The sequence below is a fragment of the Cornus florida genome, unplaced genomic scaffold (assembly GCF_030987335.1).
Source record: "Cornus florida cultivar Cherokee Brave unplaced genomic scaffold, ASM3098733v1 CherokeeBrave_3.0.0_Hap2_Chr06, whole genome shotgun sequence".
In the NCBI taxonomy this organism is placed as follows: Eukaryota; Viridiplantae; Streptophyta; class Magnoliopsida; order Cornales; family Cornaceae; genus Cornus; species Cornus florida.
In genome coordinates this window covers 48,512,218-48,529,714 of record NW_026775576.1, presented here as the reverse complement: position 1 = coordinate 48,529,714, position 17,497 = coordinate 48,512,218, and the positions used below count along the sequence as shown (strand labels likewise).

General features: G+C 34.7%; 1 protein-coding gene across 2 annotated transcripts; it reads right to left on the bottom strand.

Moving 5' to 3' along the window:
* Positions 1-4,395: 4,395 nt before the first annotated feature.
* LOC132311454 (hexokinase-3-like) lies at positions 4,396-14,719 on the bottom strand. Of its 2 annotated transcripts, XR_009483001.1 has the most exons (10): positions 14,218-14,719; positions 12,410-12,557; positions 12,127-12,309; positions 11,284-11,358; positions 7,544-7,699; positions 7,340-7,438; positions 7,084-7,211; positions 6,808-6,877; positions 5,116-5,197; positions 5,004-5,022 (listed from the first exon to the last, which is right to left on the bottom strand). XR_009483001.1 is itself a non-coding variant. In XM_059809360.1 (9 exons), the coding sequence occupies exons 1-9, from the start codon at positions 14,487-14,489 to the stop codon at positions 4,627-4,629; spliced, it is 1,539 nt and encodes a 512-aa protein (XP_059665343.1). In that variant the 5' UTR covers positions 14,490-14,719; the 3' UTR covers positions 4,396-4,626. The 2 variants fall into 2 exon arrangements, 1 of the variants encoding a protein (XP_059665343.1); XM_059809360.1 differs by lacking the exon at positions 6,808-6,877 and having other exon boundaries at positions 4,396-5,022.
* Between the last annotated feature and the right edge of the window lie 2,778 nt (positions 14,720-17,497).

Sequence of the window (17,497 nt, the reverse complement as noted above, 5' to 3'; positions counted from 1 at the left end):
TATGTGGAGGTGTCAATTGTCATAATTTCAATGTAGGAGCCAACCAAAGCTTCCTTGGAGGTCAATGGCCATTTTTAGGGTTTAACTTGATTAATCGAGTCCATACTCGATCGATTGAGCCTCCCATTCTTAGAAAATTTGAGAAAATCACAAATTTTATGCTCTCTGTCCCATTGTTCTAGCTTGAAATCAATCGATCGAATTGGGACTTGATCAATCAAGTTAGGCTCGATCGATCGAGCACTCTTACATGTTCATTAGTTATTATCTCAAACTTAGAATGGCCATAACTCCCTCAATTTAAAACCAAATGGGGTCATTCTTAAGCCTAAATTGAAGCATTTTTTGTTATCTTTCCAATGGTACCAACCCTATTCTCAGATTCCAAGTACAAAGAGAGTTATAACTGTTTTAGTGAGGTAGTGTCAAAAAATCCTTTAAATCTAAAGTGGGTAAATGTGGGAAACTGTACCTATGGCTATTGCAAACTTATGGAATTGACTAAATTGGATAATGTAATATTAGAGAGCCCCATTTAACTAATTATAGTCGGCTCTTCCCCCATGTTTGCCTTGAAATGACTATTTTGCCCTTGTGTGCCCTCGGGTCCGAGTAAGGACCTGCATAGTGATTCGAACTTTTAGATTTAGGTCGTTAGATAAGGTGATAGAAAAGTGCAATGGGTCGCACTTTCTTGATGTGCGAGATTTGTTTCATTATTTGAAGAATTATTTTTCTAAAGGCTACAGACTTGTTGGATAAGTTGTTTCTTTGTAATTAAGGAACTTGTCTCTCACTATGATTCTATTTTTTAATTTTTAATAGATTAATTTGGTAATTTCTTTTTAGACAATGTATGGAAATCCTTGTTTATGAAGGAATGGGTTGAAGACTATACAAATAGTGGTGAAGTTGGGTGGAGAAGGCCAAAAAGAAATTATGAAGGATTTGGAAGGGTGAGTATTGTGAGGAGATGCGATGGTATATGTAATTTCCCAGTATAAAGTTGTAACCTCAAAATATAGAAAGTGAGTGAGTGGGGTTGGGCGATGTATATTCTCTTCCTTGATTCATAACAGTGAAAGTTCTCTCTCCGTGGATGTAGCCCTAAAGGTTGGGTGAATCACATAAAATATTGTATTATGTGTTGATTGATTCGAATTGTATCTCCATATATGCTTGTGTGATTTATGTGTGATAATGATATTTCACCATTATGCTTGAATGAAGGGGGATTTAATTCCCTACAACTGGTATCAAAGCTAGTTGAAGGGAGTTAATATTTCCCAACAACTGGTCTAAGAGTTGATTGTTTGACTTAGGAGGTTCAGCCTTCATCAGAGCCAAATGAAGGTCCTAAAAAGCTTCGTCTTGTTAAAGTTGAAGACTAGTTGTAGGAAGTTTGTCAAAACAAAAGGTTGATCGTGAAATGTTTTGGAGATTCAATGAGAGGTTCGCACTCTTAGCCCTAAAAGAACAGATAGTATGTTGATGATTGTAGCCTCATTAAAATTGGTGGGTTAAAATAGTGAGTTATTGAACACCAATTGTGAGGGTTTATTGATGGAAGGAAGGAAGATGAAAGGTAAAAGATGTTTGAAGAATGGACTCTTGCTTGATTGGTTCAAGGTTAGTTGAGGATTGGCAGAATTTAAGTCAAGATGAAAATTATTGAAGTATCTCTTAAATTCTATCGAAGGATGTTACTCTGAAAAAGTGCAACCGGTCACACTTATTAAAGAATGAAGATTGAAGGTGCTGGAAAAGTGAAATCGGTGCACTTACCTGATGTGCGAGATTTGTTTCCTTATTTTAAGAATTACTTTCCTGAAGGTTACAAATTTGTTTGGCAAGTTGTTATTAATTAAAGAGCTTATCTCTCACTAGGATTCTATTTTTGAAGTTGTGATTGATTTGGTAACTTCTTGTTAGACAATGTATTGGAATCCTTGTTCGAGAAGGAATGGATTGAAGACTCTATAAATAGGGTAAATTTGGGTGGGGAAGGCAGGGAGAGAAAAGATGTAGGGTTTGAAAGGGTGGGTGTTGTGAGAAGAGGAGGAAAAAGTATATGTAATTTGCAAGTGTAAAGATGTAGCCTCAAAAGATAGATAATGAGTTAGTGGGGCTAGGCATCTGGTTGTATATTCATAATAATGAAAGTTCTCTCCATAGACGTAGCCCTAAAGGTTAGGTGAACCACATAAAATATTGTATTGTGCGTTAATTGATGTATGATTTTATCTTCATATATGCTAATGTGATTAATGGGTGATGATGATATGCTTGAATGAAAAGGGATTTTATTCCTAATAACTGGTATCAAAGCTAATTAGAGGGAGTTAATATTCCCCAGGCGCGTTGGTGCAAGACCTTTTCTCAGACATAAATGAGTTCTATTAATAGTAGGAGTTGAGTAAGGTCAATCGTTCAATAATCCTCTATGTGGACGACTGATATTGGACCCAAGTTAGCAATTACTCATGTGAGAATAAAGGTGAAAACTAACACTGATGAGACATCTAAACTGTAACACTAGATAAGAGGGAAGTGTTATGCTTATGTGACAACTTAGGCCCTCTTTCCTATTATTATACGCTAGAGTGTCCCTTTGTTTAATTTGTCTTGTCCAGCTCAAAGCATATGTTAATTCGACAAAAGTATATGAGGTTCAGTCATGTAACAATCAGCTATAGAAACAAATCCTCATTTTGATGGGAACAACCTTGGCACGAGGATTCCTAAGGTATGATTTGAATGTTAACGTAGCACTTGTTGCCGCAACCTTGATTTCCTCATTTCTAATACCATCGTAATATTTACCCAAGCATCTATTCTTTCGTTGTATGACCAACACCTAATTCTGGTGCACACAGAATGTCAATAACAAGAACTTCAAAAGACTTGTAACATCATTAAATGGACTACAAAGAACTGACCCAGGCCTTAATCTATTTTTTATTTGGCTTATTTCTTTACGAGCTCAAAAAACTAAGCTTGGTGTCATGGGCCCATTGTTTTATGGTCTAGCTCAAAAACTTAAGCTATTAGGCAGTACAAACATCCAATCTTATATGCACAAAACCCTTCCCATTAGAAACTGATGTGGGACAATAATGCATGACATTCTCCCCGACCCAAACTTGCAACGCCTTCATTGTGGTTGGTCCACCCTAACAACAAGGACCCAATACTAGACCCAAACATCTCTGTGCAGGCGCTTGGCGTGACACCGAATCATCCTTGGGCCTACTCTAAAACCATTTGTCATGGGTCGGGTGGTTCGCGATCTTTAATCCGGTGTCATGCCAAGCGCTTACACGGAGGTGTCCAGATCGGTAGCTTCTCAACTGAATCTCTCTTAATTCTTTTTTTCTTATAAATTTTTTTTAAAATTAGAGAGAGAGAGAGAGAGGGGTGTAATAAGCTAAGTCACACAATTCTTCTAAAGGTGTGCCTCTCTCATGTTCCGCACGCGAATTGGTGCTTAGAGAGTGAATTCTTCCACAATTATCGAATTCAATTTTTTCAATCCTCAAACTTAGAATGATTTCTCATTCATTGAAGTATAAGCAACAACATGTCACATTTATTATGGATCACAATTACCAAGATGTATGTAATATTGAATAAAAGAGATAAAAAATGTGAAAAACCAAGAATGAACCTGCAATATTAAAGCCGAATCCTTCCCATATTGATGTCTGCTTTATATTGATCACTTTTATTTCATTATTTAAATGTGTGTAGTGTATAGACACAAAAATATTTAAAACAAATTATGTGGATATTTTTTAGTTTTACTTTATTTAGTTAAGAAGTTTATTATTTTGTAATTCTTTAAAGTAATCATTTCATGTATTAAAATTTAAACAATCTCTCTTTAAGAATTTTGAATAAATATATAGATTTCTAAAGTCGCATTTCTCTGAAAATAAAACAAAATACTATAATTTTTTATTTTAATTAATAATAATATTATATATCTCAATTTCATTTCTTGTCCCTCATACACATTTTCTAGTGCTAATGAAATCACATTTTTATTATTCCACAAAATATATAATGACCTGTGCAAATATTAAAAACATTTCACACATAATAGCATGCAAGTCAACGACGCAACACTCCAGTTTCTGATTAACTTTTAAATTTTTCCGGTTTCGATTAAATTTTAAATTTTGCCATTTTCGTGTCCCGCATTATATGACTTAAAGTGAAGAGAACGCTTCCGGACTTGGGTCCAATAACCTTACTGCCCAGCAAAGAAAGAACAATATGCAAACAACAGTGATTCAATGTGAATATATATGATTGGCTAGTCATGGATGAGGCGGCTCAATGATTTCCTTACTCAAAAATTAATTCCGAAGCAGTGCACTGAGACAACAAGAGTTCAATGAAACACAATTACAACTCGAGCCAGAAAATTGAATACCAACAATCCCACAAATGAAATTAGAAAACCTCTAAAATTGGATTGAGAAACTTGTAAACTATAAGAGCAACATTCTAATATATGACACATATACACAACCTTCCCTTTTACAAGCATTCAATAGAATTATGGAAAATGAATTCTACAATTTACAGGGGCTATATGAATATATATGAACATATATATATTTATAGCAACTGTACGCTATCCACATTGGGGGCTGACTCGGTTGAATGAGAGGCAGCAACAAGAGCTGCTCCAATGCCTGATCCATCTTCTGTCACCTTGAGAAATACATGTTGGGAGATTTCTTCTCCTAAGATTTCGGTCACGGCCTCGTTTAAGTACTCTCTGAACATAGAATAGCTTGTATACAAACCCCCCTCGATTGCCACAACCGTTCTTCTCATCTTACTTTGGCTTCCACCTTTGATTCTTCCGCTTGTAATGCCACCACTCCCATCGCGACCAATCTTCTTCAAGATCCCCACTATGCCAGCAGCTGCCAATCGGGCAGCCCTGCGGGTCACCACATCACATACCTTTACCACAAGCTTTCGAACCTTTAAAGGCACATCAGAAATCTGAAAAGGCAACACACCAAATTAAAAACAATGAGAGAAGTGATAAATACAGAGGTAGAAGATATGAGCAGAAAGAAATGCAAACTCATTTACCCCTAGCTCGTCTTCTAATATTCTGGCTACTTCACTCAAGTCGGGGGAATCGTCCTCATGCATAGCAGCTATCAATGGCGTCCTGAAATTGTTTTTGGGAAAGAGTGAAACATTAGAACTACAACTGCGACCAGAACATGATGATGATTAAAGTAAGTAGCAACGGAAAAATTACTGAAATTTTGTAGGGCCCATTGCTTATAGTATCCATCACCCCATCTTTTGTACATTATTTTCAGAATCGAATAAATAATTAGAATCTGAATTACTCAGTCCAAATTGTTCCACATATCCGCTGAATATTGGTGTATATGTTGGTGTTTGTTAATATCCAGAAACTACGGCTTTAAAATGGAAACTCCCAGCATTCCGTAAGCTAAATAGTGAAAATCTTTTTTAAAAGAAAAGGTAAAAAAAGGTGGCAAACGCAATTTCAACTATACAACCCAGCGTGTAAAGGATGAGCTCACTAAACAAGGCAAACTCATGGAGATGTAAATAGACTGCCATAGCCTGATGTCAGCTTAAGGACCAAGTAGATTTCTCAATGTTCTGAATTGCTTCCCAGTTAAAAATTATTCAGACCCAACTAATGTTATCACTCTAACGTCTGTATCTAAACTCATGCACAATAAAATAACAGGGTGTGTACTAACTGCATGTAATCTGAACCATGGTATGTATATATACACGCGCATATATTGGTAGGAATAAATAATAAAAAAATTTATTACCAAAAAATAGATAATAAAAAGAAACTCGAGAAAAGTTGCAACAGGAATACACAAAACAACCTTCGTATTTCTCAAACATAGGTGCCAATCAATGGAAATAACCACATGAACCCAAAGACAACCAAACCTCATGAACCCAAAAGAAAATAGTCATTAAAAAACATCGTCGTGCTCCCTCCCCTCCTCCCAAATAATTAATAACAATAATAGAAGAAACTTTTGAGCCAGAGAAAGGGTCACATACAAAATCAGGGTAGAAAGGTAAAAAGTTGGTTAAAACAAAATCCACAAACACCTTTGCTTTAAATAACATCCATTAGAGGATGTAATGACTGTAACATAACAGAAACGGCACAATGTTCAAGTGCCCATCATACTAACAGGAATTTGTTTCAATTCTAAAAGCCAGTTTCTGCAGTAATCTATTAAACCCGAAATTCTGATTATTTTCCCAATTTCCCCCCAAATTTTGACTTCTATCAAGTACCACACTCCTAAAAGCTTAAGATCTAGTCTCAATTAGTTTTAAAACGCAAGATTTAAGCAAGATCTCAAACAAAATCTCCTGATAGCTTATTCAATCAGTAGATTTAAATTTTGTTGAATTAATTTTTTACTTTTAACTAGATTAAAGTTGAATCTAACAAACATTTACCATTAATATTAGATCAAAAGATTGTTGATAGGTCGACGATAGGATTATTTTCAATGCTGATCTAATCCCCCAACATGTCCTTACCTTCATTTCAGTGTGATTTGAGATATTTTTCTTTATTTATATATGTTCTTTTTTAAGGACTACACTTCATATAGATCCTCAATGTGTCCCCTTTCTTACATTATCCTAGTGAGGTTGCAATTTTTCCAATATGTAAAATTACAAGGAAAACCATTCAAGATCTTCTATAACATATTCGATGGTTTTTTTTTTTTTTTAATCAATAAAAGATCATATTACCTATATGTACGTCACCCAGCGGTACAATGCCAATAACCAAAAGAAGAAGAATGTCTACCAACAACAAGGACTGTTCAAAAGGGAATGAAAAGAATTGGAAGTTTAGAAGCCTATAAGAAACAAGACAATGAAGTCAGGTGTATTTACAGCATTTATGAAGTACCAATTAGAATAAATAACTGTCACATTATATAGTAAGATCTGAGCGCAAGCTTTTTCATACGCAGAGAGAGAGAGAGAGATAGAGAACTTGATAGAAGAAAATAAATGGTGTACCTCAAACTAAAGGGCTGCGATAACTTTGAAGAAACAGGTCCAAAAACATCTGACTCCTGTGACATTCTGAGAATCACTCTCCTTGCAATGTCACCCAGATACATTCCAGATATCATTTTCTCAAAACCCTGAAGCAAAATCATTAAAGCTTAAAGATATTCACTGCATTATAAAGTAAGAGAATTGGATCATAAAAAATATATAATAAATAATTAATCAATTGCCCAAAGAGATTTAGCACCAACTGAAAATTTACCTGATCATTTGGGTTAGGGCTATCAGCATCCAACTCAATATCATAAGACGTTCTTGGTAAATGAGATGACCAGAAATTCCCCCATTCCATGTTGACTACCTAGTCAATAGTAAACAAAACATGAACAAATAATATAAGAGCAATTATTTTTTCCATTCTCTTTGCAATAAATAATATATAACTGGAAAACTTAAGGAAGGATACCATGCATCCTGAAGTCGTAAGAAGGCCTTGACACTTGATAATCGCATCTGTACGTTCCAAATAGCAGGCATTCGTCCCCGTCCCAATTATCACTGCAGCAACTGTGTCCTCGTCATGATAATGTCCAAGGGCTAATGTTCCCACAGTATCATTTATCTGCTTACAAAGAATATAAAACACACAAAAAAGTTTGTCAATCATACACATGGTTATGCATGAATACAAGTATGCAAATGTGGTTGCATGCATGCATTTATGTATCTTTCTCAAATATAACTACTAGCCTTGTCAAAACCTAACTGTATTCAATTTGGAGTTCTTAGTTATTTCAACTGGATGAATCTTAATGATGGACTAATCAAATCATAGTTCATTGGTTGATTGTATGGTGTCAAATAGTACCCTTACAGAAACAACCCAATCAACAGTGAAACATTTTTTTTTGTAAGTAAAAATTCACTAAATGCGCTAAAAAAGGGAGTGCGCCCAAATAAATAAAAAATGAAACATACTATTTGATTGTGCGAAAAGAATACCAATTAAAGAACTTCAGACATGCTAGTCTGTTTCAAGTCATGCAAACAAGAAGTCCATTCAAAAAGTATATTCATTCAAATGTAGTTTCTATTTGGAGTGTCTCACCAAAACAGAAGCCACGGATTGTACTCTAAACAAGGGGATTTTTTACTACAAAAGCAGAGTAACATATGCTTTTATTCATGATAAAACATTCAATCTGTTTATAAAAGAAAACCCATATATTGAACGGTACCATCATCCTTGCTTGTATCAGAATAATTATATTGAAAAAAAATAACGACAGATGAACTCATTTCAGAAACTTCTGTGATCGTCATGAAAATAGTTTGTGAGCCTTTTTGAACTACTACACCTCATTGTATACAGGTTTGTTTATATTCACTGATTAAATCAGTATATTGTTTCAGTTTCATGTGTTCTATCAAATCACCCGTGGCCAATGAAAATATGATAATAAACTACTAAATAACTAAAGCAATCCCTAAATAACAGGACTCATAACAATATTAACATATAACACCCCAATAAATTAAGTTAGCACATATGTTAAACTTCAGTGCAGACCTTCAATAATAACTATGGTTAGTGACGTTAGTCTTCACATAAGATCAAAAGCTTCTTTACTCAATCTTAGATATTGATCCAGACTGTTCAAAAAGGTATCATGCATACACACATCAAACGTGATAATATTAAATTGAATTAATTGTTATACACCGAGTGAATGCACAACGAGCACTACCCACAGTTTCGGGTCTCAAATATGGAGAAGAGCAAGATAGTGCTTAGTGCAGGTGGGGAAGGTGGGAGAGATTGCTTCTCTTCCTGATATTATGTGGTATCGGGTCCTTCCCAACTTATTTGGGCTTTTCCTTTGGGGAATCCATCGAGGAGGGTGTCTGTGGGATTCAGTCGTGGAGCAGTTCGAGAGGAGACTTGCTCACTTGCAGATTGGAAGAAGCAGTATCTTTCAAAAGGAGGTTGCATAACTCTAACTAAGAGTACCTTTCAAGTCTTCCAACTTATTTGTGTTCCAGATTCTCTCTTGTTATGAAGAGACTTGGAGAAGTTGCAAAGAGATTTTCCATAGGGTGGCATGTGCGTGTAATCAAGTTTCGCTTGGTGAACTTGGGGAAGGTGTGCAACCCTATTCAGCTAGTGAGGATTGGGTATTAGAGACTTGATTTGTTGGGGAAATTGGTTTTGAAGATTTGGGGTGGAGGGATCTAGGTTGTGGAGGAGGGTCATTATGTGTAAGTTGGGGAGGTTGAATTTCCAAGGAGATGAGGTCTCCAACCAACAGGGGAGGGGGTTTGAAAATCCATTTGAAAGGGTAGTTTTTAATAAATATATTCGATCCAGGGTTAGGAGTGAGAGGTTTGTTTGGTTTTGGGTAGATAATTGGTGCAGGGATAGGCCCTTTTACTTGCACTTTCCCGAGACTCTGCAGGATGGCAGTGGACATGCAAATTTTGGTCACTGACTGTTATCGGGTAGATAACGGGAAGGTGACATGGGATGTGCAGTGTGAACTACATCTTCAAGCTTGGGAGCTGGAGGAGATGGCAGATTTTTTGGCCTTCCTATACCGTCGAAAGTGGAGGAGGGGGTTGAGAGTGGATTTGATTGCATTCTCAGCATGAGGTGTGTTCTTTTGACCAGTTTTTGTGGATGCTAGGGAGTTTTCATTCCCTTGGAAGATTATAATGAATTAGTGTTGTATGTGGAAAAAGATGAGAAATCAGTGAATCATCTTCTTTTGCATTGCTTGGTATCAAGGGATGTTTGGTCTTTTTTTTTTGTTGCTATTTTTGGTGTTCATAGGGTTTCACCAATTTCCATGATGGGCATGATTGAGAGGTTGTATAGTGGGTAGCCAAGTCTGAGATACTTGGAGGGAAACCCCTCTTTGTTTGTGGTGTGGTTTGGGTAGAGAAAGGTATAGGAGGTCATTTGATGGGGAAGAGACTCCTAGTTGGGTGTTAAAACATTCCATATTGAGTTCTCTATTCTTTTGGGTCAATAGGTGGTATTGCAAATCTTTGGAGAACTCTTTCGATTTTGTGTATAGCTTGAGAGTATAGCAAGCTTTTTGTTGGCCTTTTGTGTAGTTGTTCTTTGGGCACACTCCTTTTATGAGCGCTTTTAATGAAATTTTTACTTATAAAAGAATTCATCAAACAATTACTTTCAAGTAAGATAAGTTATTACATTTAATTGGAAAAGAATTATCTAGAACCAGAAGAGAATGAGAGAATGAGAATGTGGTATACCTCGTACTATGAAACATGGTACAGATGACATGTTGAGCTACTTCTAATTCACGCAAGTAACTTTCTTATAGAATTGTACCCTTAGTGCAACAGGACACTTGTTAATGCTCTTTTGAAAAGCACTATATTAGAAGAAAATCATTTCCTACATAAGCTGAACTATTGATATGCATGCAATCTAGTTTTCCTCAATATCAACATGAAAAGCCTTTCTCTAATTGTATCTTGATGTGTTATAATGGTCATTTTTACAAGTAATACTAAGGAAAGTATTGGGAGAAGAAAAAACAAGGATAATCAGATTTAATATTCTGGAAATGCAAATCAATAGGTTATTGAGTTCTAGTAACTTCAATTAAGAAATAGAAATACCACAATAGGTATCACCACTTTGCCACTTTGTAAAAAGTAAGATCTTAAAATTCAATAGCAGGATTAATTTTCTAAATATACAAACACATATATAACTCAATCAAAAACAAAACCTTGTTCCCATCTTTGGATGAAATCCAATTTAATTTTGATGAAGCTGCAAGATGTGAAAAAATAGAGATCATAAAAAATAACATTCAAATCAGGTGGTGACAGACATTCATGTTCAAAAAACCTACATTATTGAAATGAAAAGTGGCGAGGTTCCACAAATAAACGTCCCTCGGCATTACATGGCCATTAGTAAGATCATGATTTTAAATATTTGAATATGTCTAATAAGTATGCTCAGCATTCCATTTGGACACTTGAGCTAAAGGTTTGGTGGTGGTGCCCTGTTAAAGTTTCAGGATCCAGATAAGAATGACTTTATATTACAAATAATGTATGGATAACGTCCAAGTTACTCCCAACCATTTTAAAAAGTAAAATGCCATTCATAGTATGCAAACAAACATTGAGATTAAAATTAAATGACGAACTAAAATAACTTACCAGTGCTGCAACTCGCATGTCTAGGCCTGCTCTAGACAATGCTTCTTGTAAACATTCAGAAACATCTCTTCCTACCTGACAAGCAAGACCATTTTGTTACCATAATGATATTACGCTACTTAAATACTTCTCCATTTACATCAGATATTTGAATATATCATAAAATTAAATTCCAATTTAACTCTTGTAAAGTAAATATTTTTGCTATCTCGGAAAAGTATTTTCTCTAATATTCAACAAAATGGAAAAGAACATAATTGTTCCACACTATTTGAATTTAGGTGAGTTTGAACTCAGCTTGACACAACTTGATCATCCATTTGGGCCCAAATGGTTGTAGCGATGCCTCTGTAACAGTTTCATGCTTGCTGGCACATACACAGCAAACAGAAAAGTTACCTTCAGCATTAAAGGATACCTTCCAATGAAGTCCTTGTGTTTCATAAAGTGTGGTTATGGAGCACTAATCACTTCAGCTAATTCTAGTTTTACACTTTCAATATATATATATATATATATATATACCTCTTAGAAAAGTATTTTCTCTAATACCCTACAAAATGTATAAGAACATAATGTGGGTCACGAAATATGAAATCAAGGTAAGTTTCACTCAGCCTAGCCACAACTCAGTCCATAATTGGGCCCAAATGGTTGAAGTGCTGCCTTTTAACAATTCCATGCATGCTGGCTGCTGCACACATGAAACAGACGAGCACAATTCAGTTTCATCGTCAATGTGACAGGATATTTTCCAATAAAGTATATTCTTGTGTTTCACATAGTCTAACATGGATTTGAAGCATTCAGAGGTAAGTACTCCTAGAAAATTGTCCAACTGACCATGTCTTCGATGGCAAATCCTTTTGTCCATTTAATTAGGATGCCTGATGAGACAGATGTTTGTTTCACAGGAAACGAGAATGTAAAGCCAAGTTCCCTTCTTTTGACTGAAGAGAGCACAGAATCTTTTCCTTCTCTTTCAAGAAATTTCTTTAGTGATGACGCAATAAAATCAAAGAGATCCTGCAAGCAAACAAACAAGTCAATTTTCATAATATCATTACATAGAACATTTTCAAACTCATGCTCATTAGTAGAACATGTTAAGCACAAACTCCACCACCTTGCTTGTGCTGGTCATTAGCTGTTGAGGAATGGGTTGCCGATCCACATCATGTCCAAGAATATTTCTTTCACCACCTAGATGAACCCGCAAGACCCTAAAATAAGTGCCTCCGAGATCTAGCGCGTAATAAATTCCCTTCTCACTCCTGGAAAAAAGAGTAATTATGAGAACTTTACACAATAATATAAACAAAACATAATGACAAGAATACAAATTCTAAATAATATTATGATGCAACAACCAGCATTACAGGCAACAGTGAAGAACGTTGACATTACACAAATAAGAACTGCCTGCCGGTAATAGTATATGACCAGGACAAGGATCTGCTAGTGATGTATATCCTCCAACTGAAATTATAATCTATTCGTTCATCACAGACCCACCCCCAACCCAAAAAAAAAATGGTTATGTGACCCTCACTGACTAGCAACAAACAGTGTAATTGTGAAAATTGTAGAAAAAACTAAATGGCCATAATGAATGGGAACTTGAATTATTCAATTAACTGGTATAAAACAATTTCATTTAATTTCTTATCAAAAAACAAGTACTACTTTCATTGCCAAAGTACATTAACACCAAAGGATAACAGCTCTAGATATATATGTAATACTACGTATCTAATAAATGTATTAATTCATGCATTAACACATTTGAAAGGTAAACGTATATGGACACATATGTGTGTGCGAGCATATAAAATAATAAATTTTGAATATCGAATTAATTTTTCTAGGACAAATATACCAACTCGAAATTTGCACGATTACAAAGTGTTTGATAGCACTGAAAATTTATGAGCTGATTTTTTTTTTTTTTTGGAATTTGAAGTGTTCACTGATAACTGAACACTTCATCACTTAAAACTTTACCATATTTGAAGTGACACCTATACTTTCAAGTAGTTTTTAAATATCATACACAATTAAATAGGTATTGAATCTTTTCAAAATTAAGTATTGAATTAGATTATCAAACACCACCTGGTAATTATTTACATGACAAGAGCCACCACAGACAACCAACTGATCCCAGTTGTGGAGCCCAAAGCAAAGAATTCCTAGAACAGTTAATTCTCAAACTATAATAGAAGAGAATATAAAAATGAACCAATAAAATTCAACTTTTCAGATGCTTAAAGCTTTACATCAAAAATTCTTTGATAAAAGTAGCAAAAAAGATTGATTCATCACAATGACTAATGTCAAAACAACATATTACAATTATAAGCATACCAAAATAAAAGAATTGGACCATTTAACCTCCTGATATGGAAACCACTTTATAGCTATCTATCAAAAGATATTTATCAACAAAATGATAATTTTGAAGGACAAAAAAAAAAAGGAGACAAATTATCCAAACAAGATTTGAACACAAATGCCACGATATATCAAGTTGACACAATTTAGTTACATGGGCAGGCAGAAAGGAAGAACCCAAAGAAACTCTAAAATCTTTGAAAAAAAATAGAAAAAAATCATTAACCTTCCCAAAAAAACAAAAACTCAAACATGAATGGGGTTGAAATTTTCGAATTGACAAAGTACAAACAGAATGAGATAAAAGAAAGAGAACCCACATAGAAATAGCAAGGAAATTGGCAATAAAGATTCAAAGACCCATCCGCCCACCTTCCATCACAACAATCAAACAGCAATAAGCACAAAATTTCACATAGATATAATATAAACATAAAGATACGAATTTCATAATAAAGAAATAAAGAGCATTCAATCAATTAAAAAATCAAAAATACTAAAACCCATCGAAGAGTACAGGTAGTATTCGTATATCAATACCCATTGGGGAGATTGTCGACGAATGTGAGGAGCATCTTGAGCTTACTACCACCTTCGGAGGCCAAGCCCGCGTGCATTTCCACAGCCATAGCATCGACCACCTGTCTCAGCCGCCCCACTGGCGTCGCACACGCCTCTTCCAACTCCTTCAACACCCCAACTACGCTCCTCCACCTCCGCCTACTCCTCACTCTCCTCGACACCAACACCGCCGCGATCGTGCACGTCGCCACCGCGCACCCCACCGCCAACCCCAACCCCACCTTCCCCATCACTCACCGCCCACCTATCCTCCGCATCGGTTCCTTCAACAATCAATAACCCGAGCCATCGAAACGACAGCCCTCCTGGTTCTAGACACTGGGTCACTCGCCGCCGGCTAATCGCAGTCGTTTTCTGGCGCTTTTCCGGCGAGAACTCGCCGGTTGTGAGATGAAAACGACTAGTTCGAGAAAAGTTTAAGAGAGAGGAAGAGAAGAGAGAGAGGCAGGGGGCGGTCTTTGCACTAAGCAGCGTTGGAAAGCGAACTGCTGGTTACTTATATTATATGTGTCAAAAGACTGATTTGCCCTCCGACAAATATGGAAATGGCGGATTTGTTACCTTTTTACTGCTGATTGTTTTTTCCTTTTTTTATTTTTTTATTTACCTTTTAAATAAGATTTTTCTGGTATTTGGTCTGGGCTTATGCAATTGACACTGTGGTAGTTTAATATTACGGTTTTGCCACTGGCTTTTGGAAAAGTTGACTAGGTTTTATGAAAGGTGTAGTTGGTTAATTGACCATGCTGATTAGGACCTTTTTCCCAATTGGGAATGGAATATAAGGAACCCATGCCCTTATGTTTGAATTATTTATGATGATGGGAGAAAAAAGTGTATATTGTATTAATATGTGAAAGAAAAATTGTATATTGTATTAATATGTGAGTGACTTTTAATACCTAGTGGGACTACATGTGTGTTGATTTGTATAAAACAAATTGATCTTCAAACTAACTTTTCATTTTGAAAATTCCTAACTTTTGTGTATGTTTTTTTAAGAGTATCAATGAGTTTTCTTCTTTACCATTTTCTTGCAAATAACTAAAAAATTCACTTTGTTTTTGTGAAACATCAATGCTCAATTTATCACTATGCGCCTATTTTAGGAGGACGTTTATTTCGGTTTGGTAGGAACGAGAAAAATTGTATAGAATGGAGAATAAAATAAATGAATGATACATTCGTAGGGAAGAGATTATATCATTTTTTCTTTTTGTTTGATTGGATGGAAAAGAAGAAAATGAGATAATACCTTATTTTGATTGTCAAGAGAGAAAATGGAGTATTAATTATATGAAAAGTTTTATACTTTAAATATTTTTATAATAATCTTGTCTTTTTTTTATCATGTTTATCCATATTTGGAGGAATAAAAATTTATAAAGGAAGAAAAATGACTCATCCATCTTCTTTTCTCTTCTCTCATTGTCTGTGAAAGGGAAGAGGGATTATTCATCCATAATATTTTCTCTCCTCTCTACCAAATAAATGAAGTTTTGTTTCTTCTTTTCTATCTTCCCTCCACCCTTTTCCTTCCTTCTATCATACCGATTGTAATAGACATGATATTTAATACCTTTTCTATTCCTTCTTGGGGTTAAATAGTTGTAACGTTAAGAACTATGATTCAGATTTAGAGTAAGCCTCTAATTGCGTGTGCTTAAAATTACCACGAACTTTTCTTTAAATTAACACATTTTGAGAGTAAGATAAATCGCGTGCAAATCACATCATCAAACAATCATATCGTTAAAAAAAAATTATCATCCTGGGAATGATATACACACTGAAAAATCTATCCGAATAAAAGTAGATGAGTTAGTAAATTTGGTCAAAAAGAAAGAAAATACAAAAAAATAAAAATAAATAAAATTGAACGAAAGCGTAAATAATTTTTTACACTAAATTTTGAAACCAGGGTGAAAAAATAAATAAATAAATAAAGACCTGGTTGGTGCTATAATGAGATCTCACTCCTTACATCTACTTATATATAATATTTATTATGGATACACCTAGCAACCGTTAGCAAAGTACCTCCAGGCCAACAAATGCATTAGTAGCATATTAAGGTCTTGACAACAATGATTTATGATTATACTGACAAATATGTATAATGTCATTTATACGTATATAAGAGGTCCCAGTAACAGCTAATATCTCACTTGATAAATTCACCAAATGCATTAATTAAGCACTATTAAATATTATCTTCTTCGTTTTTTGGGATGAAGAAAATTTACATATATTGTCTTGCTGGCAGAATCATCCATATTGTCATGGTTTACCTGACCATAATATTAGTTCTTGTTGGCCATCCAGACTGGACTATAATTAATATTCATATTGGCAAAGTTGTTTTGAAATAAAATAATAAATAAATAGATTAAATTTTAAAAATGTAAGGATTACGATGTAGTTATGAGCCCAAATGATGTGTGGTTGGAATAAATAATATATATATATATATATATAGGGGTGTAACAATGTTAAGAAATGTTTTAGGCTACACTAACTGCATAAGCTTAAATTTGGTTGCATAATATAATGGATGAGATTATATTGGTAGAGAAATGTAATGTCGAAGTTTAGGGGATTTGATAATGACTAAAAACCTCATACACACATACATATAGTCTACCAATGTGTGTGTATACTGTATATCTAACTTATATTAGATGTGAGTGTTTTTATTTTTATTTATTTTTATGTATTTCCTGCTTTCATTGAAGTGATCAATCTTATGGATTGTATTATCTATTTTAATGAAAGATTTCTTATCTTAGAAAAAATATACATACTCTCTCTGTCCCTATAAAATATATATATATATATCTCTCTCTTTTAGAGAACTGTAACTATGTAGTTAAATAGTAAGACAAATTTTTCTTGACTAATTGTATCACGTGTATCGAATATGGGTTGGAATCCCCTCAACTGTGCAAGTAAGTCCATGACTTAAACCTCACGTGTCATGGGACTGGTATGGGTGGGAGTCATCCAATAAAAAGACCTTTTAAAAAAAATCTATAATTTCTTAGCTAGCATGATTTTACTATATATATATATATAATATGCAAAAATGATCTTTTTGGATGTGATTACTGTACTATCTTATTTTGGTAGCTACCTTTTAACATCGAATGGTTACCATATATGGTGTGGATGAATTTTTTGTTTATGGGTTAACATCTAATGGTTACCATGTATGGTGCGGATGAATTATATTATATAA